Below are 25242 nucleotides of genomic sequence, written 5' to 3'. Positions count from 1 at the left end.
AGGGCCTACAATTCTCCAACAATGCATCGTAAAGATAGATGCTCACCGTAGATTTGTAGAGCTTTGTTTTCTCTTCAATTTAATGTATTATTACACTACTTAAATTTTTCCTTCCATTGTTATAGCAGATTCAATGTGGCGGTTGAAATTTTAATTTTGTGAAAATTGATCACTTGACAATGAAATCTGAGTCTGAAATATCTGGTACACAATTTTTGACTTTGTAGCTCAATGACGACTAGTTGGGAGGTAGACGTAGTTGAAAAACGCATCTCTAGCCCGTCTATTGAAGGTGTGGAACTGCTAAGTTGACACTTGTTGCAAAGTTGAAAATTTCACCCCCCCCCCACATTGAATCTGCAATAACAATAGAAGGAAAAAATTAAGTAGTGAAATACTACATCAAATTGAAGAGAAAACAAAGCTCTACAAATCTATGGATAGCTCAAGATATGAGCCTGTAAGCAAATCATTGAAAAATGCCACTTTTATACCACCCTCATCCCTTTAGCACAAGGGGTAGGGATGGGGACTTTTGATATTTCCACCCCCTAACTGGTCCCAACAAAGCTGCAAAGTCAAAAACTGAGTTCAAAACATTCTCTCCAAATTCCTTTGCCAATAATTGGTCTATTTTTGCATAACTGAAGATCTCACACTCAACACTGAAGCTGCTGCAACAGTCGTGGGGATATGCGTAAACTTGTGAAATTACACATCAAATTGAAGAGAATTTGATGCTCTATAAGCTCATGATCAGCATGGATTTTTGCCATCGATATTCAAAAAGTTATAAGAGCAGAACTAGCAAAACGTTGAAGGATAATGTGTTTTTTTCAAAACTTTTAGAGCGGATATCTCGAAAAGTAAAAGAGATATGGAAAAAGTTGTCAAATCAATACTTTAGGAAATTATGTAAGCTTTAATTTCTTATATAATAGTAATGTCTATAAAATGCATAATTTTAGAGTTATATGTGAGAAACCAAAAAATGGTACCTTTGAATCACCCCCACCTGCTCAGCACAGTGAGTAGGGGTGGGGACTTTCAATATGTTTACCTCCTCACTACCCTAAACAGAACTGCGGGGTCAAAAATTGTCTTCCAAACTTTTCCCTCTATAACACTTCGTTGACTGGGCTAATAGTATCAACTTGTTTATTTATTTTCCACATTATTTAAACTTGAAAATGACCTAAGTTATGATCGAAACTAGCCGTTGAGAAATTTTAAAGTTTTTAATAATAAAGGGCACCTACTACAAGTTTTTATTGATTTTTACAGAATTAGCCCATATAATTGAAGTGTTTTTACCATTAGTATGTTTTACACTTGCCATGCATACATTATAACAAAAGAAATTGTTATAATGTGTTAATTATTGTTATAACAATAGAAATTGAAAACATTGACTCTTTCTTATTATAAATAGAAAAATTAACTAACATTGACTTAAGTCATCTTATACGTTCTAAGCATCTTGTAATAACAAATATTATGGAAACCGAGATTCGCTCGAAAGTACTAAGGCACAGGTATAGAAAATACGAATCTTATAAGAATAACATTTTATTAAAATCAACAACTTAATCACAGTATGAAATACTTACGGTATTGTGTACCTTATTGCATATATTATTATAACCTCAACTCAGGGGAAAATACACGTAATGAGAAGTGTGAAGTTATCCAAACAGTAATGAATAAGTTTATTCATTTTATATGAGTACTAAAACAAATACTAGAATTTTATATAGTAAAATTTGTATTATAAAAAGATGAACAGAATAATTGGGAAAATTATTAAGCAATGCTCAGTTGAACAGTAACCACAGCATTTGTTTGATTGTCCTTCAAACAACGTCTTGCTTCATGCAAATGGAAATCGTACTAAGTTGTACTCTGAGAAGGACTTGAAATCATACCTCAGCTGTTAATTGTGCAGTCGAAGTTGTATTGATGTGTAGGCGCGTCAAGATCTTCCATTTCTGCTTCAAAAAGAATATCATTGATGTTTTTTTCAACAATGAGTCGCTGACGTTTATTTAAAGTTCTAATCCGGCATGCGATAGATTTTCCCAAAAGGTCATAGCGGTCTTCTACCTGAGAGGAAGAGTCCTTCTGAACTTTATCACTCACTAAATAAGCTTCGTTAGCTGCTTTGTCGTTAGTCGTTAGTAAACTTCTCAGTCGATTTGCTGTAGGCCCATCTGACGACAGAGGCGCTTCACACTCTGATTGTGTACGGCTTACAGGATTGGGAGGTATTGACGATGAGTTTTTACTTGGAGTTTCTTGGAGTGAGTATTCATCCCAATCCTGAAAAGAAACAATAATAATTTATTAGAAAAATAATATGTAATTCAAAACAGTAGACAAGTTTTGAATGAAGTCAAAATTAGACAAGTTTAGATTGAAGGAAGTTTTTCGATTGGCTGATTATCAGCTGATTCCCGAACGCCAACCCAATCAGCCAATCAGAGAGCTTCCTGCCCTGCCGGATCGTCTGAGAACGCCTAATATGGTCTCTTCCTAACTATGTTTTACATTTGCCATAAACACAGTGTGATGTTACATTTTCTCCATAAAAAATCGAATCTCCGATTTGATATTCAAAATCAATAAAACTCGATAGTCGATATCAATATCTGTATAATCGATATGTGGACATAACATATGCTTGAAATTTTTATAAGCTGTTCAATGATGTTGGAATCTATTTATATAAAAGCGAAATGGCACTCTCTCACTGACTGATTGACTGACTGACTCACTCACACGCAGAACTAAAAATCTACTGGACCAAAAACGTTCAAATTTGGTAGGTATGTTCAGTTGGCCCTTTAGAGGCGCACTAAGAAATCTTTTGGCAATATTTTAACTCTAAGGGTGGTTTTTAAGGGTTTAAAGTTCGTCTTTTAGCATGTATATTCTTTTTATTCTCTTAATTATAATTGAAAAATGTCCATACCATATGTTAATATAGAACTATAATCTAGAGAGAGTACCTCTTCGAAACAGTTGTTAATTAACTGGCAACTAAATTAATAATTTTGTCAGGTTGGCATTAAGATGAGTTGACTTTGTTAGGTTGGCACCAAGTTGGAGATTGAAATGCATTTGTCGTGGAAAAATTGAGTGAGCACTGCTACTTCAATAAGAGCGTTTACACCGGAGTTAATAACACAAGTTTTTAACATATTTGTTATCAACTGATGTTAATTACAAAAGTTAATAACATCATGTTGAGTTGCGTTTACACCGGAGTTGATAACATGAGTTATTAATAAAAAGTTGTCAACTTGACTGAATCGACAAAAAAAGTCGATTGAAAAAAGTTGATAACTCGTGTTTTCAACAGAAAATTCCTTGTTATTAACAAGATTCATGTTATTCATCGAGAGTCGGTAACTTTTGTTAATAACAGGTTACTATCTTCCCCGCAACCCCCTCGCCCAGCATCCCTACCCTACAACTACAGCTGTTCCCTAATATAACTACAGCTGCAGACAAAACAAGTGACAAAGTTATTAACTTTTGTTGATAACAAAACTAGCAGCCAAAAGAAAATGTTATTAACTTATGTTGAAAACTTTTGTTTTAAACTCTGGCATAAACGCATTATAATTTATTTACATTAGATCAGAAGATGAAGATCATTATTTTAATGATCACACACATGTTTCAATTCAAATTTGAAGACAATTTTTTGCTTTTTATTCCAGCTGTTATATCATATGAATAGTCTCGTTAAATGAAATCATATGGAAGTTGATTATATTGATAAAAAGATCCTGTTAATAACAAGGAATTTTCTGTTAGAAACATGAGTTATTAACTTTCCTCAAGAGAAATTTTTGACGATTCAGTCAAGTTAATAACTTTTTGTTAATAACTCGTGTTATTAACTCCGGTGTAAACGCAGCTTTAGTCTCCAACTGAAATCATTATTTCTAGTTTTGATAAATCCTTTGAGCTTATTCAAATGATTGACATATTCGTAATTCTAACGATGTTCAATCTGTGTGATTGGTTATTCTAATGTAATCTGAAATTTTCAAATGACCAAGAAATCATGAAATTATAATTTTATTTGCTCTAGACTGAAGTTTTTATTCAAGAACAGTAAACCCATTCATAATTTCTATCAATATTTAGTGATAGGAACTGATCGCCTTACTTTAGGTGAAAACTATCAAACCAATTTGGAGAAATTTGAGAGTATGCCAACAGAGGTAATGTAATAATAAATAAATGCTCTAACTTTAATTATTACATTTTGAGATCCATGGACAAAATTCAGATTATAATAATTGATGGATCAACTTGTACAGAAAATGCATTGAATAGGTACTAGCCAGCATTAATATTGTGTATATTTTTACCTTGTATGTGAAGCTTTTGTTCTTTGAAGAATTTCAATAAAGCTTATTTATCAATTTGTTTTGTGTTCAGTGGTTGTAAAATCAACTTTGGTATCGTGGATAAGTGTAAACGCATTACAAGAAACATTTTCATAATTTTGAACTGAAGTTATTCAATTCATTTGACATTAGTCTTCCATTAAGAGCTGCAGCTCTCAGCCTCCCTGATATCATTAGGCAAATTTCTATAGACGATTTGTGCAAGATAGTGTGGAGTCCTAAGTTCTATATCACGTAATAGAACCAGGTCCTTCCAAATACCGGACCTGAGCATACAAACAAGATGGCTGCCGTAGGTGGTGGACTAACTTACTGCCATCAGCTAGGTTCCAGTTCTCTCTATTAACTTATATTAATGCTCTAAATCATTTTTAAGAATTTGAATAAGGTTCCTATTAAAGAAGTAATTATTTGATAGGATAACTGGACTTTATTTATTCTCATGCACATAGTATTGAATAATTCACGTGCACTGAGAATGCACTTTACAAGTGGAATTCTCTCCACAGCAATTACAATAATTAGTGAAGTGGGCAACAAGCCCCACTCACCTAAAAAAAAAAAAAGAAAAGAAAATCCCAAATAATAATCTGGCCCCGGAGGACCAAAGAAGATGCAATACTAAGTTTGCTGGCCTGCCATACTCCAATATCTCCAACATGACAACATCTGTGAGGCCACATAACTTTGCAAATAGCAATTCCTACAAACTGAATACAATTAGAGCATTATGTCACATTTCTGACTCACTTAATTTGTCTTTGATTATTTCCAATTTCAATTAAGATTAAATTTGCAAATTTTATATCTATGTTTATTATTCATTCCATAGACAACCTTGTCTTTTCAATTAATTATTTCTCTCTCTTGTATGTGTTCATTTCGTGTTGGGCTCTATTCTCTCATTTCTATCTCATGTTTATTCTCTCTAATTTGATTATCTCATTGGCTGGCTGTGCGTTCACTCTTTCAACCTGATTCTGTTTATTGGCTGTGTGTATCTTCCAATCGTTTCACTTTCTCATTTTCCTTACAGTGGGGCATGCTGATAATAACAAATAATATACATTTAAATAACATCTAGCAAATATAATAATAATCTTAACAATTATACTAATCTTAATGCTAATAACAATAATAATACTGAGTTAGTTTACAATATATCACAGACATTTTTCTTTGGTTAATTTTTATTTATTTTTTTGCTTTGTTCTGTTATTTGATTTTATTACTTGATGCTTTTGTTCATTTAAGTAATTTTTTTCAATGTGTTTATTTATTCATTTTTTTTTGTTTTGTCTGTGTTGATAACATTTTCAGTTTATATAAATATAAGATCAATGAGTATCATTGTTCATTCATGCAACCATGTGCATTGCATGTTAGTTCAACGTTTTGTGCAGTTATCCAATGCAAAATCTTCACTAGTATTTCGAAAAGACAAATTTCAGATTCGAAATTAAAGCTTTGGTTCTATAATGTTCCATTTTTGAAAACCAGAAGGGCTACTCCTAACAGTGGAGCGCACTTAGGCTGCTGATAACTGCACTGGCACATGGTTAGAGAGTCCTGAAGCAAGAATTATCAGCCACTCGTGGAGAAAAAACGACATTAGGCAAGTCCAACCGCTCACAGACAGCAGGGCTTTGAAGAAATCACACTGGCTTGAAATTATAACAAACTACCGATTTTGCAGTTACTATTTGGTCCAAAGGCTGTAGAAGCCACGCGACGATTGGTCAAATTGATTCCTTTCGCCCAATAGGAGACCTGTTTCTAAATACAGTAGTGGGGATTCCCCAGTCGAGAGACCAGATTACGTTCCGGAGGACACTTGCTAGGAGCACTACAAGAGTAAAGATGTAGTCATTATGTTTCGCCCTTTTTGGGCAAGTTTACAAGTTTATATCATTAGTTAGTTTATTTTTATTAAAGTTTAAATTTACTCGTAGTGCCATGTCCTGAAAGGTTCAATTGTGTTTCTTCATCATGTACGAATAATTGTTTCTTCAAATAACCGCTAAGGTACGTAAAATAAGGTTAAAATATAATTTAGGGAATTTTCAATCAATTTTGAAACTTCCATAGAGTATTGAATTAATTAAGCCTGTTATTTTCAAGTTAATAATATTGATTGAGAATAATCCTTTGATTTTATTAGTGATGGAAGATAATTATAAATTTTTTTCTACAGAAGTATAGAAAGTTTTCAGTTATGTTACATTTGAGTTATTGTTCCTGGAGATATATTATCGTAGAGTATTGCTGAAAGTCAGGAAGATAGCTTTTAAATTGAAATGAAACTTTTAAGAATTGTTCATATTGAGTTTATGACATTTTTAATTATATTTTTCAGACTCTGTTTTCTTATGTCATTAAGGCTTTGAATGATTTAGTAAATTTTTTATGATAGAAATCTTAATAGATGAAGAAGAAAGTTTTTCTTCTCCAGGAAATTAATATTAATGAATGTTCAAATTTTAATATTTTTTTCTTTTATTGTGTTATAAAGTGTCTTGTTTTATTAGGTGATAAATTCATAATTTCAGTTGATACTAGTTTTGGACTTGTATTGTAGGTAAATCAAATCATAAACTCTGGAATGTTCATTTTTAATTAAGGTTCTGAGCAGTTTTGGGCGAATGCCCGTTATTTACACTTGGATTGCGTCCTATAGTTCATAAATAATAAATAAAATAAATGTTGGCTGGCGCACAAGTTTCCAACAATACTAGCCGAGCTACTATATGAAAAATTATATTGATTTTGCAAACCAAACGAAAAATATCATAAAAGTTAACATCATAATTAATGAAGTATTCATTTTTCTAAAAGCATTATATTAATTTATTACGAGTGTTTTCATAAAGTTGTTTGTATATTAATGACACTCTGGCAAGTAAATTTGTTTTAGATCTGTTAAATTTGAGAATGAAATCAGAACGTCAAGATAAAATCTAAATTGAATAACAGAATAAACTCCTGTTTTAGCTTTTGATGAATTGTAGGAAGAGTTAGAAATTAATGCTGTAATACATTTATTTACAGCGGTTCATGTGTGTCCCCAAACCAACTTCTTGTACTACCACCCCTTTGGTTCCGCAACTTTATGTAAAACCGCTTCAAGACACCCGTTCAGACGACAGGTCTAGGGACGTAAGAGGACGTCGCCGTCAAGCCAAATTCAACCGGTAAAAGCTCACCGCCAAAAACAAGGTACTGTAACCCCGACGATAAAGCAACGTACAAACCAACGAAAGTGCAGTGTAGTGAAACAAAGGTTCATTCGAGAATGTCAATAAAAAGTGGGGATTCAAAATTATTATGAAATGGGTTATATGGGTTACTATCGACGAAATTTGGGTTCAACGGGTTTTTTCTTTCTTGAGTAATTTCATGTTGAAATTGATTGGTTATTTTATGACTGATCTTGTTTGGTTTTGTGACGTATTGCTATCTAAACGGGGATAGTAATGCGCCCCCGAATCAGATGAAGAATGTCAACAAAGTAACATGATATTGTTGTTTCTGTTGTTCGATTTTAGCTGCCAATGTTTATTGAAGCTGTTTGTATTTTTCTATTATTTCAAATTGTAGTGTTATTCTATAGTATAAACCTATTAAATCAGGCATGGCAAGATTAATTGAAGTTTTCTTGACTCTAGCCCGTTCACCTGCATGAATTAGGTATAGACTCAGGTATTTTCTAGATGTGTCGGCCTATTTCTAAATTCTAAATTTTATTCAAAATTATCTTATCTATTATCTTTTAAAAGGTGCAGGCACAGAAGAAAGGACACACACACACACACACACACCAACACACACTTACGTTAAGATTCAGTTAACATTCCAGCCGAGTCCACCACCTCTGATCACCACCGCAAGACAGCCGCGCCGAACCGACGATGTCCCTCAACAAGCCTTAGCTCAGAAGGCAGAGAATTCCACAAACTACAGGCTGTCACAAGAAACGACTTGTTGTACATAACAGTCCTATGTGTTGGGACAGCCAGCAGATGGGATCCATGCCGCGTTCCTCCACGACCAAAATCACCAAGTAACGGTACTCTACAGCCAGATTTGGCCAGACAGCCAGTTTTCAATATCTTATAGAAGAAGCACAAAGCATGATATGATCTACTCTCACGCAGCTTCATGAGTTCAAGTCTGTTGAAGTATTCAGTTACATGGTCATCACGTCTCAGGTTGAAGATAAAGCGAACACAGTAATTATGTGCACGCTGCATCCTCTGCAGAAGTTGAACTGTCATGTCAGGAGTCACAATGTTACAGTAGTTGAAGATCAGGAAAATCAGAGTCTTGACCAACATAACCTTCGTTGAAAAGGGAATGAAGTCAGAGATCCTCTTTAACGTCATGATCCCCCAATGACCCTGTTACAAGTCTGAGTCACATGGTTTGTCCAGTGAAGAGTCCTTGTCATTATCAGTCCTAAATTTTTCACGTCAGAGCTGTATTGCAATTGTATGTTATTCAATTTTATATATGGTCCGTTAGTTATGTCAAGTGTGTTTAAAAGTCTTGAGTAACCTATTACTATTGATTTTGATTTAGTCTCATTAATTTTCAGTTCATTATTCTCAGTCCATCGTACCAAATGAGTCAAGTCAGCATTGACTTCATCAACTGTGACTTCGAAGTCATTTTTCTTACAGTGCCGGTATATTTGTAAGTCGTCGGTGTACAGGTGATGTCTGGTCGTAAGTAAAGTGCTTGTCACGTCATTTATGTAGATGCTGAACAGCAGAGGACCCAATACCGAACCCTGAGGAACTCTTCTGTTCACTTCACGCCACCGTGAAGAGGCATCCCCAACTCTCACACGCTGACGCCGACCCTGAAGATAGGACCTTACCCATGCCACAGTGGAGTTGGAAAAACCTAAGTTTCTGAGTTTATATAGTAAAGTAGGATGGAAAATGCTATCGAATGCCTTGCTTAAATCTATTAGGACTAGAACTGTTAACTCTCTACTATCCATGACTCTACAGATGTCGTCAGTGACTCTCAGGAGTGCAGAGGCGGTGCTATGACCGCCACGGAACCCTGACTGAAAGTCACCAATCAATCCAGAACCATGGATGAAAGTGCTCAATTGGGAGTGTACAATAATTTCCAGAACCTTAGACATGACAGACAGTAAGCTAATAGGCCTGTAATCAGATGGAGAGAGAGGATTAGGGATCTTGTTCAAGGGAATCACTATGGATGACTTCCAGTCATTGGGAAAAACGGACGTTAAAAGTGAGGTATTGATCAAATGAGTGAGGAAAGGAAGGATGAGAGGGAGGATAATTTCTATAAATTTGATTGGGATACCGTCTGCATCAACAGCATTACTCTTCACTCTATGAACAGCAAAAAAGACTTCCTGCTCTGTCTTCATTGGGATGGAAATCAGGCAGAGAATCGAAGTGGGCACGAGCTTGGTCCAAACTTACAGGGATGTCAGTGAAGAAATCATTGAGATCATCCAGCGAGTGAGCAACAGTCGGTACCTTCCTCTCCTTGCCAGCCCCAATCTCCCTTAGAGTACGCCATAGAGATGTAGTTTATGATCGTTTTGAGGAGATCAAGTTTTGGTAGAATGTAGCTTTAGCATTTCTAATTGTTTGCTTGCAAGAGTTTCTCAACCGCTTATAATGATTGAAGTCATTGGGACTTTTTGACGCTCTTGCTTTTTTGCACCAATAATCTCGATCCCTCATTAGCTGGCGTATCTCATCTGTGACCATGGAGCAGGATCCCTGGTTACTCTGCGATTTTTTAAAGGAGCATGCTTTTCAAAAAGAGAGATTATATTGTGATTTAGAATGTCCAACATAACATTAACATTGTTAGTATGGAATATGTGCAGCCAGTCTAGATTAATTGCATCATTGAACAAATTGTGGTAGTTTATATTCTTATAATCTCTGTAAGTGATTATTTTAGGTTTGGATTTGGGCCTCTCAATATGATAAACTAGAAATATCATATCATGTGCAGAAAGGCTTGGAAAGGGGATCTGCCCATGGCACACAGCTGCTCTCTTATCAGCAACTGCAATAAGATCAAGCAATGTGTCTGAAGTGGATTGGAGAGGCAGCTACTGAGCCAGCTGGTGACAGGACAATACGCTGGAGTCACAAGACGTTTGCTATCTCTTCATAATGAATGATTTAATTGAATGAACAGTTGTCAACAGTTTGCAATTGAATAATCACATTTTCTCGAATTTCAAGCTTATTTTCAATTTTAGGTAAAATGTTACTAAACATTAACTGTAGAGATTTTCATGCTCAATCTTCTCAACTTAAAATTTGTTGTTTAAATTGTATCTGAAGCCTGATTATTGAGAATCTAATATCAAACTTTGCATAGATGATTAAGATGATTAATAGAAACTTTGCACAGGAGCTCCTGAATTTTTTACAGATATAGGATTTGTGGCAGTTGATAGAGCTTATCAATGACTATTTTGGGTATAAATTTGATCAAAATCGTTGAAGCTGTTTTTGAGAAAATCACGAAAACCCCTGTTTTTGACAATATTTTCGCCATTTTAGCTGCCATCTTGAATTGCATTTGATCGAAATTGTTCGTGTCAGATCCTTATATTATAAGGACCTTGAGTTCCAAATTTCAAGGCATTCTGTTAATTGGGAGATAAGATATCGTGTAAACAGACGCCCATACACACACACACACACACACACACACACACACACACACACACACACACACACACACACACAACACACACACACACACACACACACACACACACACACACACCACACACACACACACACACACACACACACACACACACACACACACACACACACACACACACACACAACACACACAGACCAATACTAAAAAACCCCTTTTTGGGCTCAGGGGACCTTGAAACATATTATAGAAATTTAGAAATTGGGGTACCTAATTTTTTTCAGAAAGCAATACTTTTCTTACCTATGGTCATAGGGCAAGGAAAGTAAAAACTGATGACAGCATAGCCTGAGTTGAGACTCCACCACATATCGGCGCCATTTTACCTAGATCAGCCTTGTACACACGCCTACAAGATTCGGATGAACAATTGTATGGAAACATGCCTCAACATTCATTGTACGTCCTTGTGGACGCATTCCACGTATGCCTTGGCATTCAAAAAGTTATCTGATTTGCAGACGACACGAAGACATGGTAGATGTAAATTTTCCACATCATGACAACAATGGCGTCATTCCATCATTGGAAAAAATAACAAAATGCAGCTGTATCATTTATTTTAATGACTAGTATAATAAAATCGAAAATAAAACAACAAACAATGTTGGTAGATTGAACAATTGTAGGTTAATAGATTGAAGTAAGAAAATAAATTGCTACATGACATCCTATTATATTAAGCAAGCAATTTCTGTATTATTATTATATCTGGTTATTTATATTAATACCTGGTTATTTATGTTCAACAGATCTCGAAAACGTCTCCAACGATTTTCACGAAATTTGGAACATAGTAGGTTTGTGATATAAGGATTCGATTGCACTAGGTCTCATCCTTGGAAAAACTCGCTGAACGACATTAAAAGGATAATTCATCCTTGGCTGAAACAGCTGAGACTTTCGTCATCTGTGGATAGTAAAAAGTGAGCTAGTGATTTTGTGGAAAATCAAAATATTGCATCCCCGAAATTCATAAGCTGACGTATAGCCAGCTGTGAAATATAAACACAATCATTTTAGAGAATTGTGTTCTGTTTATCTATGAATAAAAGTAACAAGCAAAGCTCATGGTCACTAGATACTATACATGTTCAGCTAGAGGAATTAGATCAATAATCAACTATATCTTGGTGAATCAGCGAGTGGCAAAGCAAGTAAGAGATGTAAGAGTTTTCAGAGGTGCAGATATCCACTCTGAACATTATTTGCTGGTAGGGAAAATCGATGTGTTTGCTAAATGGTACCATTCATCATCTCCAAGAAAATCAACCGAAGAAATGGTTTTCAAGGTTGGTCTTTTGCAAGAGGAGAGTGTTGAACAATTGTACCAAAATCGATTGAATACCTACCTATCTAGAATGCCAACAAAGGACACCATAGATGAGGAATGGGAAAATCTACGGAAAGCCATCAAACAGGCAGCCACAGAAGCACTTGGCACAATCATGAGTAAAGCGACAAAACTGGAAAGGATTGAATATTTGGAATAGTGAAATCAGAGATGCAATAAATGAAAAGCAAAAATCTTACAAGAATTGGCTTAACAACTAAACATATATGAATAAGGAGATCTATAAGCAGGCAAGAAATTGTGCAAAAAGGATTACAAGACAAGCAACCCAACAAGCTTGGATGTCTTCATATCAAATGTTGAGACTGATATACATGGGAGACAAGAATTTGCTTATAAACTTCTTAAATCATTGGGAAAATCAAGGAAGGAGAATGTGAAAATTGATTTTATCTCTGAAGCGTAGGTAGTGGATAAGACATTTTAAGGATTTATGGTTAGATGAAACAGTGCTCAACAGTGTAACACTACAATGTGCTGAATGTCAAGTTGACAATATCACCATTGATGAGTTGTTGCTAGTGATTGAACTGTCAAAGAACAGGAAAGCAAGTGGTCTGGATGGAATAAATATGGAACTTGTGAAATATGGAGGTATTTTCCTGCATTTGAGACTACTAGCTTTGTTTGATATGTGCTGGAAAACTCACAGGATCCCTACAGAGTGGGAAACCTCAAATGTGGTGTCGATACACAAGAAAAATGATAGAGCTAACCCAGAGAATTATCGTGGAATAAGCCTCTTGAACACTGCATACAAGTTATATGCTGACATCCTGAATAGACGCCTGAGAGTTATTGCAAAAACACTGATAGGAGAAGAGCAGATGGGGTTTCGTCGAGGAAGATCATGTATGGATGCTGTATTCACCTTAAAGCAGATCATTGAGAAAAATCGTGAATACAATTGTGAAACTCACATGGCGTTTATTGATTGGCAGAAAGCATTTGATGTTTCAAGGGCCAAATTGTGGGACATAATGCTCGTAAAAGGATATCCCAAACATCTTGTTGCTGCAATTGCGGGTGCATACACCAATGCAGATATCGTTATCACGTCCTGCAATAATAGAAAATCGGGAAAAATCAAAATAAATAAAGGTGTAAGACAAGGGTGCCCAATGTCGCCTACTCTCTTCAATATATACACTGACGAGATTCTGGAAATTTGGAATCGATATGTTAACGAAGGGATAGAGTAATAATGAAAAATGTATGTACTCTCTCTGCAATAATGTTTTTATGAATTCTCTACTATATGCTGATGACACTGTGATCATTTTCAACACGGAAGATGAACTACAATATGCTCTTTTCAAGTTAAACGAAATTGGGTTGGACTTTGGCATGAAAATCTCACCTCAAAAATCCAAGATAATGGCATTCAGGGGAAAGTGGCCAGTCAGATCAAAAATCGTGATAGACAATCAAGCATTAGATCAAGTGAGAGACTTCAGCTACTTGGGATGCCGTATTTCATTCGATAAGGATAAAGATGTTGGTGAAAAAGTGGCGAGATTCAGTGCGGTCTGTGGCACTATAAGACGAGCTATAGGAAGGCGAACGAGACAAGATACCCAGCTGAAATTTGACAGGTATGTTTCTTTTTAAATTGTGCATCGACGTATATACAAGGTTTTTGGAAATTTTGCATTACAAGGATAATATAAAAGGACAAGCAAGAACCCGTGCTCCGCAAGGATATAATTTCAAACTTGACATAATAAAATTTTGAAGAATTGAAAATAGGCCTATAACCATCCTTGGTTAATTAAGAATCTATATGCGAAATTTCAAGTTAATTAGTCCAGTGGTTCAGACGTGATGATACACCAAACATAATTTTCCTATCCCGTACGTGTATAAGCCAGCTCTTTACTTTATTACAGATATAGTTAACGACTGCAAGAGATAGGACTGTGGAACAGAATAGTGGTAAAACTATAACGCCAGAAGTGTCTCAAACACAATAGTAGGTACTACATGAACTTTTTGAAAGTTTTTGAAAAAAAAAGTTGAAACAACAGAACTGAAAGTTGTCAACCTTATCATTCTAGCTCCATTTAGAGAGGCTCTTGTTTGAGCCAAATGAAAATCTATATATGTATAATATATATATATATATATATATAATATAAATGAATGTCTGTTTGTGTGTATGTTTTGTTTGTATGTTCGTTTGTTCCCTATAGACTTGAAAACTACTTGACAAATTGACATAAAACTTTGGGAATATGTTGTGTGAATATTGGGGATTGTTTCTTAACAGAAATTTTAATAGTGGGGGCTTTTGATAATAATTATTTATTAATCCATTTCACAGTCTTATGTTTTCAAAATTTTCGGCTGAGCGGCTAGTGAAGAACGGAAAGATGATCATGATTCAAGATTATTATTGTGATAATAATGATTTAGCACCTAAAGTTACCAGCAGCATGATAAACACGTCACCTTGTGATAAATTATGTACTGGTAATAAAACGGTAGTTTGGAGTCGAAATTAGTGTAGTTGATTGGTACCAGTTGTAGATAATCATTCCTTAGAAGACCTATACAAATAATATTATCACTCCCCTATCATTGAGAAACTGGAAAATGTTGGAGAAAAATTATTCACCTCATGAAAGAGAGTTGTTCATATTGCATTCATTATTTACTGAAGAATGACATACTAATTTACATTTTTTTTTTAATTTAGCTTAGCTTATATTCATCCTAAAATGGGAGATAGAAAGGATATGGAATTCTTTGTAATTCATCGTGCATTGCATATTTCCTGGACCATCTATTGACAATTAACAACTTTGAAAACATTAAATTCATCTTTGAAACACTGACTTAACTTATCTAATTTTTTTAATTCAACACTTTACTGATAGATATTACTACCAATTGATTGAGAAGAACATGTTTTCGGAATAATGAATGCTGCATGACTAAGCACATAGGAAGACAAAATTTTGATTGCTGTGACCCTAACTACTACAATATGAATAACCATTTGGATCAAATATAAGGAATTACTCACATCTCTGATCAACTCGTACTTTTTATTCACAATATATTAACAAAAAAATATATAAACACAGCTAGTACTCAAGTTTGTCTTTTTCTGGCTGTGCTACAAATAAATGTAGGTATATGTTTGACATTTTGTTTTTGTAATCTTGTTGTCTTTGAAAAAAGAATTATCAACAAACTCCTAACCAAAGAAAATCTCTGTGCTCTGTTCTAATCGGAATGTATGAGACTCCATATATACAGCTGATAGAAGGCGCAAACCGAACAGGCCAAGCATACAACAATGCAACACACACGTGGCAAGCTCGCGCACTCGATAAATGCAAAATTATTTCAATCAGCTAATTGATAAAATTATTTTAAGCTTTCCAATGATCAAAACATATGTTGGAATATCATGAGTCAATTATCTCAGTCCCTTCCATATGGCATTCACCTTACAATGTTCATATGCTTACTTAATAGGATCCTTTTTAATCCTTTGAAACCCTTAGAGACAAAATATCTCAAAATCTGATCTTAGTGCGCATCTAGCATTTTTGAAGAATATTTGTGCACATTTTCAAGTCTGTAGGCCAATTAGATTGAGCTGTAGTGTGATTTTACATCAACATTTTCAAAAAATGCCCTCTCCTGAATCCCCCTGTGCTCCTGATTGGAATTTTTCATGCTTAGATCTAATTTTTTTTGTAGCTGAACAAAAAATTTCCTCATGACTTTGCTGTACAATAAGCGATTGAAAAGTACAAAATTTTTGGGGGGCTCCAGCTCCATCAGTCTCCATCTATTTTTCCATCCTCAGAGAACCACACACCCAAATACTCATATTTCGACACCTTTGAGACTACCATCACTTTGCTCTTCCTTACATTGATAACCATTCCTTTTTCTTTCAGTTCTTCTGACCATTCCGTCACAGCTTTCTGGAGTTTTTCTGAAGACTCAGAGATCAGGACAATATCATCAGCATATAGGAGGGGGCTCTTGTACCAATTGGCCTCATATTCAATATCCTACTATCATGTTCTGTAACCTTCTCTTGCATACCTTGTGCATATCATACATCACTAAGATGAATAGAAAAGTACTGAGGCTGTCTCCCTGCTTTACACCCTTCTCCATTTGGAATGCTCATGATACATCTCTTCCAATTTGTACTTTGGCTGACATCCCTTCATTCACGCTTCTGATGGCTTTCACAAGTTTGGAAGGTACTCTTCTATTACTCAACACCTACCATATCCACTTCCTTGGAATTGTGTCAAATGCGCCCTCAGATCCAAAAAAGCCAAGTAAACATTCTTCCCTCTTTCAATGAATTTTGAGCATATATTTCGGAGAGAGGAAATATGCTCCTGGGTCTGCCTACCTTGTCTGAACGCCGCTTGTTCCTCTTCCATATCCTGTTCCACCACCCTGTGTAAGCGTTTCTCCAGAATGACTGTGTAAAGCTTCATACTCAGCTGGGACAAACATACAGCTCTATAGTTTTCACAGTCTGAAGTGCAGCCTTTTTTGTGCAGAGGAGTGATAATGTTTTCCTTCCATTGTGAAGGAACTCTTTCTTGCTGCCATATTTAATACAACAAAATCAGCAGTTTCCCTGTCAGCATATCAATTCTGGAGCAATCCTATCACCCCCTGCTGCCTTACCAACCTTTATTTTCTTCAAAGATTCTTCAACCTCATCTCTGGTAATATCTGATGTAATCCCATCAATTCCATCCAGCATAGGCATATCTTCATTTTCTTCAACCATATGCTCATTATTCTCCCGGAATTCAACTTCATAGAATCTTCTCCATCTCTCCAATACTTCATCCATCTGTGACACCAATCTTCCATCCTCATTCACTATTGTTCTTACCTTCTTCCCAAACTTTCCTCTCGCGTGTTTTACTGTTTTCCAGAAGGCTCGGCCATTATCTTGCCCATGCTGGTCCTGTAGATCTCTATCAAAATCTTCCCATGCCTGTATCTTCACCAATTTTACACTTCTTTTAGCATCATTTCTCCACATACGTTCTGAAATCTTCCTGCCTCTTAGAGATCATATATTTCTCATATGTTTTTCCTTCTCTTTAACCTTTCTCTTCACTTCTTCTGACCACCACCTTGTCCTCTTTTCAAACTTTCCAACTTTCCTCTCACCACATACCTCCTTGGCAGCTCCAGTCACGGCTTCTTTCAAGTCACTCCAGAATTTATCCACATCGGTGTATCTTTCTTCCTGGGTTTGCCAGTTCTCTATACGGGCTGAGAGCTCTGTCTGGTACCTTTCTCTATTCTCCCTGGATCTTAATTCTTCATGCTTGATTCTCATGTATGCCCTCTGCCTGCCGTCCTTTCTCTCTACAAAGCCTGTGTCTGCCACTAGAAGCCTATGATCAGTATCCAGCTCAGCTCCTCTGATCACCTTGACATCCCTTACAGCATACCTAAGATCTCCTTGATACAATATATAATCAATCATACTTTCTGCTTCTCGACCTTCTCCTACAAATCTCATTTTATGAATTTTTTGTGTATGAACCAAGTATTTCATATAACAATGAGAGGAAAACATGGAATAGTGAAATAATAAATCGAAATTAAAGATAGGCCTATAGTCCAGTCAAATGATCGTTTTTAAGGAAACAGCTCCAAAATAATTTTTCTCAACAGTTCTATATATGTATTTTTGGGCGCTAAATTCGAATCACAAATTTGCTGACACGCCAGGGGGCGGCTCCACCCCCAAAATTTCGGACTTTTCTTAATTTTCCATTCAATATCGAGTTTTTTGAGAGAAAGTATTCTCTACAAAATTAAAGATAAAATTTCCAATAAATTGAGTGGTAGCGCAGGACTCTCACATTTATGGCTCCGGAGCAACACGAGGTAAAAATGCAGGATTATTCCAGTTCCCTTTCCATAGACTGACTCTTCTCGAAAAGGGACCGTATTATTCAGAACTCAAGTGTTTTAATTGCATTCTAGAGGATGAAAGGCTGTGTAGCAGCTATAAGTTATTCGTATCAAAGATAATTAGGACACTGGTAGAGGCTTGTCCTTATACCATTGAGGTGTATTTTAGAGCATTCATGTGACTCCATTCTTGAAATGACATGTTGTATGCTACTTGAGCATTGCTCAGAATTTGTGGCTTCACCCAACAGAAATATAATAATAATAATAATAATATGTTCTATGAGAATCACCCGTTAGATACACTTCAGTATTTGCTAGTGGTGGGGGGGGGGCAGGCATAAGGATACATCAAGGATTCAAGGATCAAATATTTTAACACTTTTTACAGAATGATCAGATCTCCTCGAACTACAAGTAATTATTCTCAGCTCGTCAATGCGGTTCAAAACCATGTATCATAACTGAAATTTGATAAATAAATAGATAATTCCTCCTTGAGTGTATTTCACCCCTTATTACAATAGGTACCCAAAAGAGTCGCCGATTTCTATATTCAAAACTGTGTATCTCGGTAACCCAAAATGATAAAAAATGGCACTTGGTCTTGATTTGAAGAACAGAATCAACTCTTCCAGTGGGGTGGATGATTTTGTAAAAAAATAATCGTGAAGTAAGATACGATTGTTTCAAGAAATTTGTGATATTTTCCTCCTTTTTACAGTCTTGGCAGTTTTTCGATAATAAATAGTGATAGAAGATGGATTTGAGGCAACTCAGCTTATAGAGCATGACATTCTTCATTTGAGACCAATCGCAAATTTCTTTCATGTATCATAGCATACTCGTTTTTGAGACTTTTTATAACAAATCGCAAAGAAAATGTGAAAATAAAAATAATCATTTTTTTCAATTAGCTGAAACTTTAGAAAGGTATTGAAATCAGGAGTATGATTCATGGGAGTGAGACGGGGAGAAAATTCTCTACAACCTTGACTACTTTTTACTAAGTATCTTGAGAAACTCTTCAGATAAAAAATACAAAAAGTAGTCAAGGTTGTAGAGAATTTTCTCCCCGTCTCACTCCCATGAATTATACTCCTGATTTCAATACCGTTCTAAAGTTTCAGCTAATTGGAAAAATGATAATTTTTATTTTCACATTTTTTTGCGAACTGTTATTCAAAAGTCTCAAAAACGAGTAGGCTATGATACATGATAGAAATTTGCGATTGGTCTCAAATTGAGAATTTCATGCTTTATAAGCTGAGTTTCCTCAAATCCATCTTGTATCACTATTTATTATCGAAAAACTGTCGAGACTGTAGAAATGAGGAAAATATCACACATTTCTAGCAGTGAGCTAAAGACGAAAAAATGCAACTTTTAAATTGCCCTCATCTCCTTTTGCACAAGGGGTAGTGATGGGGACATTTGATGAATGTCAAAATATAAAATGTTACATTGCTACAACCAATATACTAGTTTTGTATTTTTTAATTCAATCATTCATGAACACAAAAATAAACATTTTTTTATGTAGATAAGCTGACTTTAAATTTCTCATTATTAGTTTGAAGTAAAGTAGGAAAACTAGCCCACATTGGGACAACAAATTTCAACCAGCTTGGGCAAAAATAAAAAAATCCTTCATTTTTAAATTTTATATTTATTGTATTTGCGCACACTTTAATCCTTGAGGATGGCAGCTGCATTGATTTTTTTATTGCAAAAACAATTTTTTGAGAGTCCCAACCTGGGCTTGAGATCAACCCACAATGGTACATCCCTTGCCCAGGTTGGGACATCGAATTAAAAATAAGCAATTTTCTATTTTTGTTGAATTATTAAAAACATATTTTAATTTACATTTCATTATAAATAATGATAGTAAATAATCTATTAGAAATTTTTTTCAGTAAAAACTATGCCTATAAAAGTCATGTGTACAGATGATCTCAACATGTGTTTGAATTAGGCTACCTCTGAAGCTTCATTACAGGTTATAATCATATATCATAATATTTATTACATAGATATGTAGCCTACTAGTAAAATAAGATTCAGAAGCAATGCTCATCATTATAATATGATCAATATTGGGGACCGACCTTTGCTCTGGAGTACAAAAGCATAAAAAATGTATTACGAAAGAAGAAATTATAATAACATTCATACAGAAATGTTATATCTAATCACAGTAAATTGAGATTAATTCCCAGAGGAATGCAAAAATTTCCCTCACAAAGGCTCGGTTGCACAAAAGCTGGTTAAATTTTAATTCTGAATAATTTCACGTGAACCAAATCAGAAAAGACCAAAAGATGGATCTACTGGAATTAATCAGGATTGAAAATAACCCAGCTTTTTTGCAACCGGCACTAAGTACCTGATTGAATGATTACAGATGTTCAACAGCTGAGTCATAATTTTGACACAGTCCCACACTGTGCTCACTCACTTCCATCATCATCAACAGATGAGGAAATAATTATTATCAGCTGTTTTTCAAAGGATGAATAATAAATAAATGAATAAGCTTCATTTGTCATAAGGGCCATGCCCCATACAAAGAGTTGCACACTAACAATACATAAATTACAATTACAACATCAACACAATTGATCAACTCCTCTTTGAATTCTGTATAACACTAATGAAGTGAAATAGTTTGTTGTAGACTCCTTAAAATAACAAGAACAGATTAAAAGCTATTAAAATATCCTTGATTGTATATGGGGGAGTAATTTTACATGTCACCGTGACATAAAAAACTGTGCTAGTAAAACAATAGACGATCTTTCAGATATTGACTAGACATTACAACAACAAAAGATGAAAACAATGACCTGCTTCTCAAAAGCACCAACAACTTTTACTACAACTTTATAAACAACCTGTGAAACCACCATTTCACATGTTCATCGCATTAGTCATATATTTGTAAATATCTCTTATTTTATCTGGTGTTACATTTGAAAGGATAACTAGAGCTTTATCGGTGAATAATAATATCCTTTTAATGTCCTTCAGCGAAGGACAGAGATGAGACCTAGTGCAATCGAATTTTTATATCATAAACATACTATGTTCAGAATTTCGTAAGAATCATTAGAGCAGTTTTCAAGATATGGTGAAATACAAACATATAAACAGAAATTGCTCATTTATTAGTATAGGATATATTATCATGATCACAGTGTCCCAATGTGGGCTGTCTCAAGGTGGGCAGATGGTGATGGCTTTGTTTTAGACAGAGTAACTGGATTAAAAATAAGAGTACAATTATAATGTTCTATTTATGTCAAAATATTCATAGAATAATACAGAATGCACATTAGCTCTGAAATTCAACTTGAATGGTGGATTTTTAGAATGAAAATTAAAATTCCTCTTTTCAAAAAAAAAAAACTTTGAGGTTACAAAAATATGTTTTTCCTCCACCTACTGTCTAAAGTGCTTACTTTACTCCCTGGAGCAAAATACTTAAGTGTCACTTTTTTGCTCTTGGGATGAAAAAAGAGAAAAAATTCCCAAGAGACTAAAAGTAACTCCATTGAAATAAGATGAGAAGCATCTCTACTTTAATAACTCACATTTGAGATAATATATGTTAGAAGGACTAAGCTCAGATGAGGAAACATGATAGAGGTGTCTGTCATTGAGTCAACTGCTTTCAATAATAATATGTTTGTTTGATATTACATACAATATTAGTAGACAATAAAAATTTAAACATATTTTAAAATATTCTATTTTATTCAAAATACCAGCCAACAAATATTTTTCACCTGCAATCCAAATCTGAAATGCGCGAACTTGATGATAGACAGCCAGCTGATAATTGTTACAAGGTTTGCCAATAGATAGCGCAATTGGCAGTGCTAATCAGACGACTGGGTTTTAGGTTTTAAATTTTAGGTTATGTTGTAAAAGAAAACATTGTCAGCAATAATGTAAGTTATTAAACTTATTTGATTTGCAGTTTCTATAAAAATAATGTAGATGGAGGAAAAATGTTGTGTATCATGAGCGAAAAATTCTTTTTCCTACAGATACCCTGAAAAATGACCATTTGTGCACTGATTGCAGGCTGCAAAGAATCACTTTTCCGCACTAGTGCGCAAAGTGAGTACTTTGCATACTCCAGATTTGCAGCATGACAACGCAAAATAGTTAGTAGGTTATATGGAGCACCAGTGCAGCAAAATCAAAATTAAGTTGGTAACAGTGAGTGGGCTGCTATAGTGAGCAGAGGTGCAATGAAGCACAACGCGCTAATTATTAAGTAGATATTATAACTGAGGACAACGACAGCACAGTGCCACCACAGCACACACCACACAGCCGCCTCGCCATTCAAACACTACTACATTATTCAGGCAATTTTACCCATAATTACCCACTTTTCATATTCAATGGTAACTGTAGGAAAAATTTAATGTGAAATACGTGCGCAAAGTTCGTTTGCTGCACTCAAGAAACCATTCCGCCCTCGCCTACGGTTCGGGCGTAAACGTTTCTTTCGATGCAGCAAACTGTCACTTTGCGCACTAGTTGCACAAATAACTATTTCTCCTTCAGGAAAATTGTTTCCCTTGGCTTCGCCTCGGGCTTCAAACTTTCCCCTCAGGGAGAAAAAGTGCTACTTTTCAATCTGGATATATGAATAACTATTTTTTTTTTTTAATAACAACTTTTGCTGCAGTTGAAATTATTATGTCTGTAAATAAGGCTAGGAACAGCTGATAAAATAATGCAGTTGTTGCAAGCCTAACACTCACTAATTTTCCACAACTTGAAGTGTCCCAGAGTGGGCTAGTTTACCCTAAAGTTAGGTAATGTATGAAGACAGTATGAACAGAAACTGTGGTTTAATAGTAGGTAGTTCAGGCTATACAAAAGTTTTAAAATAGGGGTATTTAAAGCATGAGTTAGTTGTAGTGTTACAACACAAGTGAGGAATCGTAGCAAGCAAACGCGTGCCTTAAACATCTCTCGTGTGCTTCAAAGACCATATAAAACTTTTGTATACACTATTTTATCTACGACCACTCAAACCAAGTACAGTAGGTACAGTATCAAATTCCTGTTAAAATTTATGTCTTAAAAAAGGCACTCTGTGTGGTCATTTTTGGGTATCAGCCTTGGAAGATGTCTCAATCTTTTCATTAGGTCTAGCATAATGATGATGATACACGATGATGATAAATCGAAAACACAGGCAAACACCTCAAAAACAAGATGGCCGCCAAAATTTCTAGGATCTTGCTATCCTATTGCTTGTATTTCAATAACTGTTCAAGATATTCAACCGTTTTTCAGACAAAAATATTCTACAAATTATCCTCTACAATTTCTGTTCTATAAATTCTGCTCTTAGCAAGAAGTTAAGGTCTTAAGAAGTCTGGATTTATAACAACCGATAACAATAAATGCACTGCTATCTAAATTGCACTAAGAAATATGCTATTATGTTAATTTTTTTAAACTGTGTCATATTACCTCAGTGAGCTCGATCTCATCGTCTGAATTATTGTCCACATTTGAAGAATTATTTTCTTCTAGGAAGTTGAACAGGTCAAAGTACCACAACTTTGGTTTGTAAATATCATCCCCAGTTGCACCAGATTTGATTGACAATTTGCGCTTTTTCATCTCTTTTCTTATGCTGCTTCTAAGGTTATTTATTTTTTTTATCACAGCATTCTTATCTGAATCGGGTTCAATTTCCCTCAGTTTTTCAACAAGCTTTCTATAAGCAGCTTCTTTCAAATGCTTTTTATAATAATCCTTACTTTTAACTTGCCACAAACAGGGTTGTTTTTCGTAAAGTTTAATAAATTCTTCTATAACGTGGTGCTGTGTTCGCAACATTACTTATTATGATAACTTGGCCAACTACTGTACAACTAAACTAAACTAACCAAGTTTCCAAAGGACAAACTGTACAGGCTGTGGTACACGTATCCAAAAATCAAACCACTGTACAGTTGTTGAAAAAATGGCGAACCATCAAGCCCAAGCTAACACGCTCGTCTCTCTGTAGGAATGTTCATGAAGCATAGAGGAGTATGCGCATGCGGTGGTAACAGCGCAGTTCCGTTCACTGTGATAACTGTTACTGTGCTGTGACTGGCAATCAGTGGAACTGCAACTTATTCGCCAATGCACGAAAACACAACATAACCTCTTTACATCAAATTAAGAACTTGTAATATAACCTCTTTATATAATTTAAAAACTTGTAACATAACCTCTTGAATCATTAAAGTCGGAAAATACTTTCATTGATCATTGGACCCTGGAAACATTGCTGGGTTTCCAAGTTTAATGTATCACATTTGTAGAATTATACACCGGCACATTTTATGCTTCTTTAATTTCTGTTGATGGCTATGATGCAATTTATTGTTCTATGTTCTTGAACAAAATAACACATCATGCTGTATAATCTCTAATGATAACAGCTGATAAATTTGAAAATTGGTGATCTAGAACCCCATAAAATGACGATTTTGCAATGCATCACGGGATTGTATCATGACGTGTATTATTGACCGTACCTTGTATATGCTCATTCGTTCACTGGTTCACGAAAACGAAATAACAGTTATTTTTCCAAGTGGCAGGTAACAAACTGTTCCAACGAATGTGTTACTCAACAGATACTAAGCTTGAGCAGTAGAAAGGTTCTACAGCGAGACTCGCCTGAGCATATGGGCTTGCAGTCGCACGTCTGTACACTGTTCGCCAAGGCATGTGGGCGAACCGGAACATGTCGGTATTTTGTCG

The 25242-nt window shown here is 35.1% G+C and overlaps 1 protein-coding gene across 1 annotated transcript; it reads right to left on the bottom strand.

Annotated features, from left to right (window-relative positions):
* Positions 1-1553: 1553 nt before the first annotated feature.
* Positions 1554-24848, bottom strand: LOC111047499. The gene is made up of 2 exons (XM_039423496.1): positions 23953-24848; positions 1554-2319 (listed from the first exon to the last, which is right to left on the bottom strand). Exons 1-2 carry the CDS (start codon positions 24322-24324, stop codon positions 1927-1929), a joined length of 765 nt encoding a protein of 254 aa, XP_039279430.1. The 5' UTR covers positions 24325-24848; the 3' UTR covers positions 1554-1926.
* Positions 24849-25242: the final 394 nt, after the last annotated feature.

Source organism: Nilaparvata lugens, chromosome 1, assembly GCF_014356525.2.
Source record: "Nilaparvata lugens isolate BPH chromosome 1, ASM1435652v1, whole genome shotgun sequence".
Classification (NCBI taxonomy): domain Eukaryota; kingdom Metazoa; phylum Arthropoda; class Insecta; order Hemiptera; family Delphacidae; genus Nilaparvata; species Nilaparvata lugens.
Note: the sequence above shows the minus strand (reverse complement) of the source record. Positions and strands in the feature narration are given on the sequence as shown.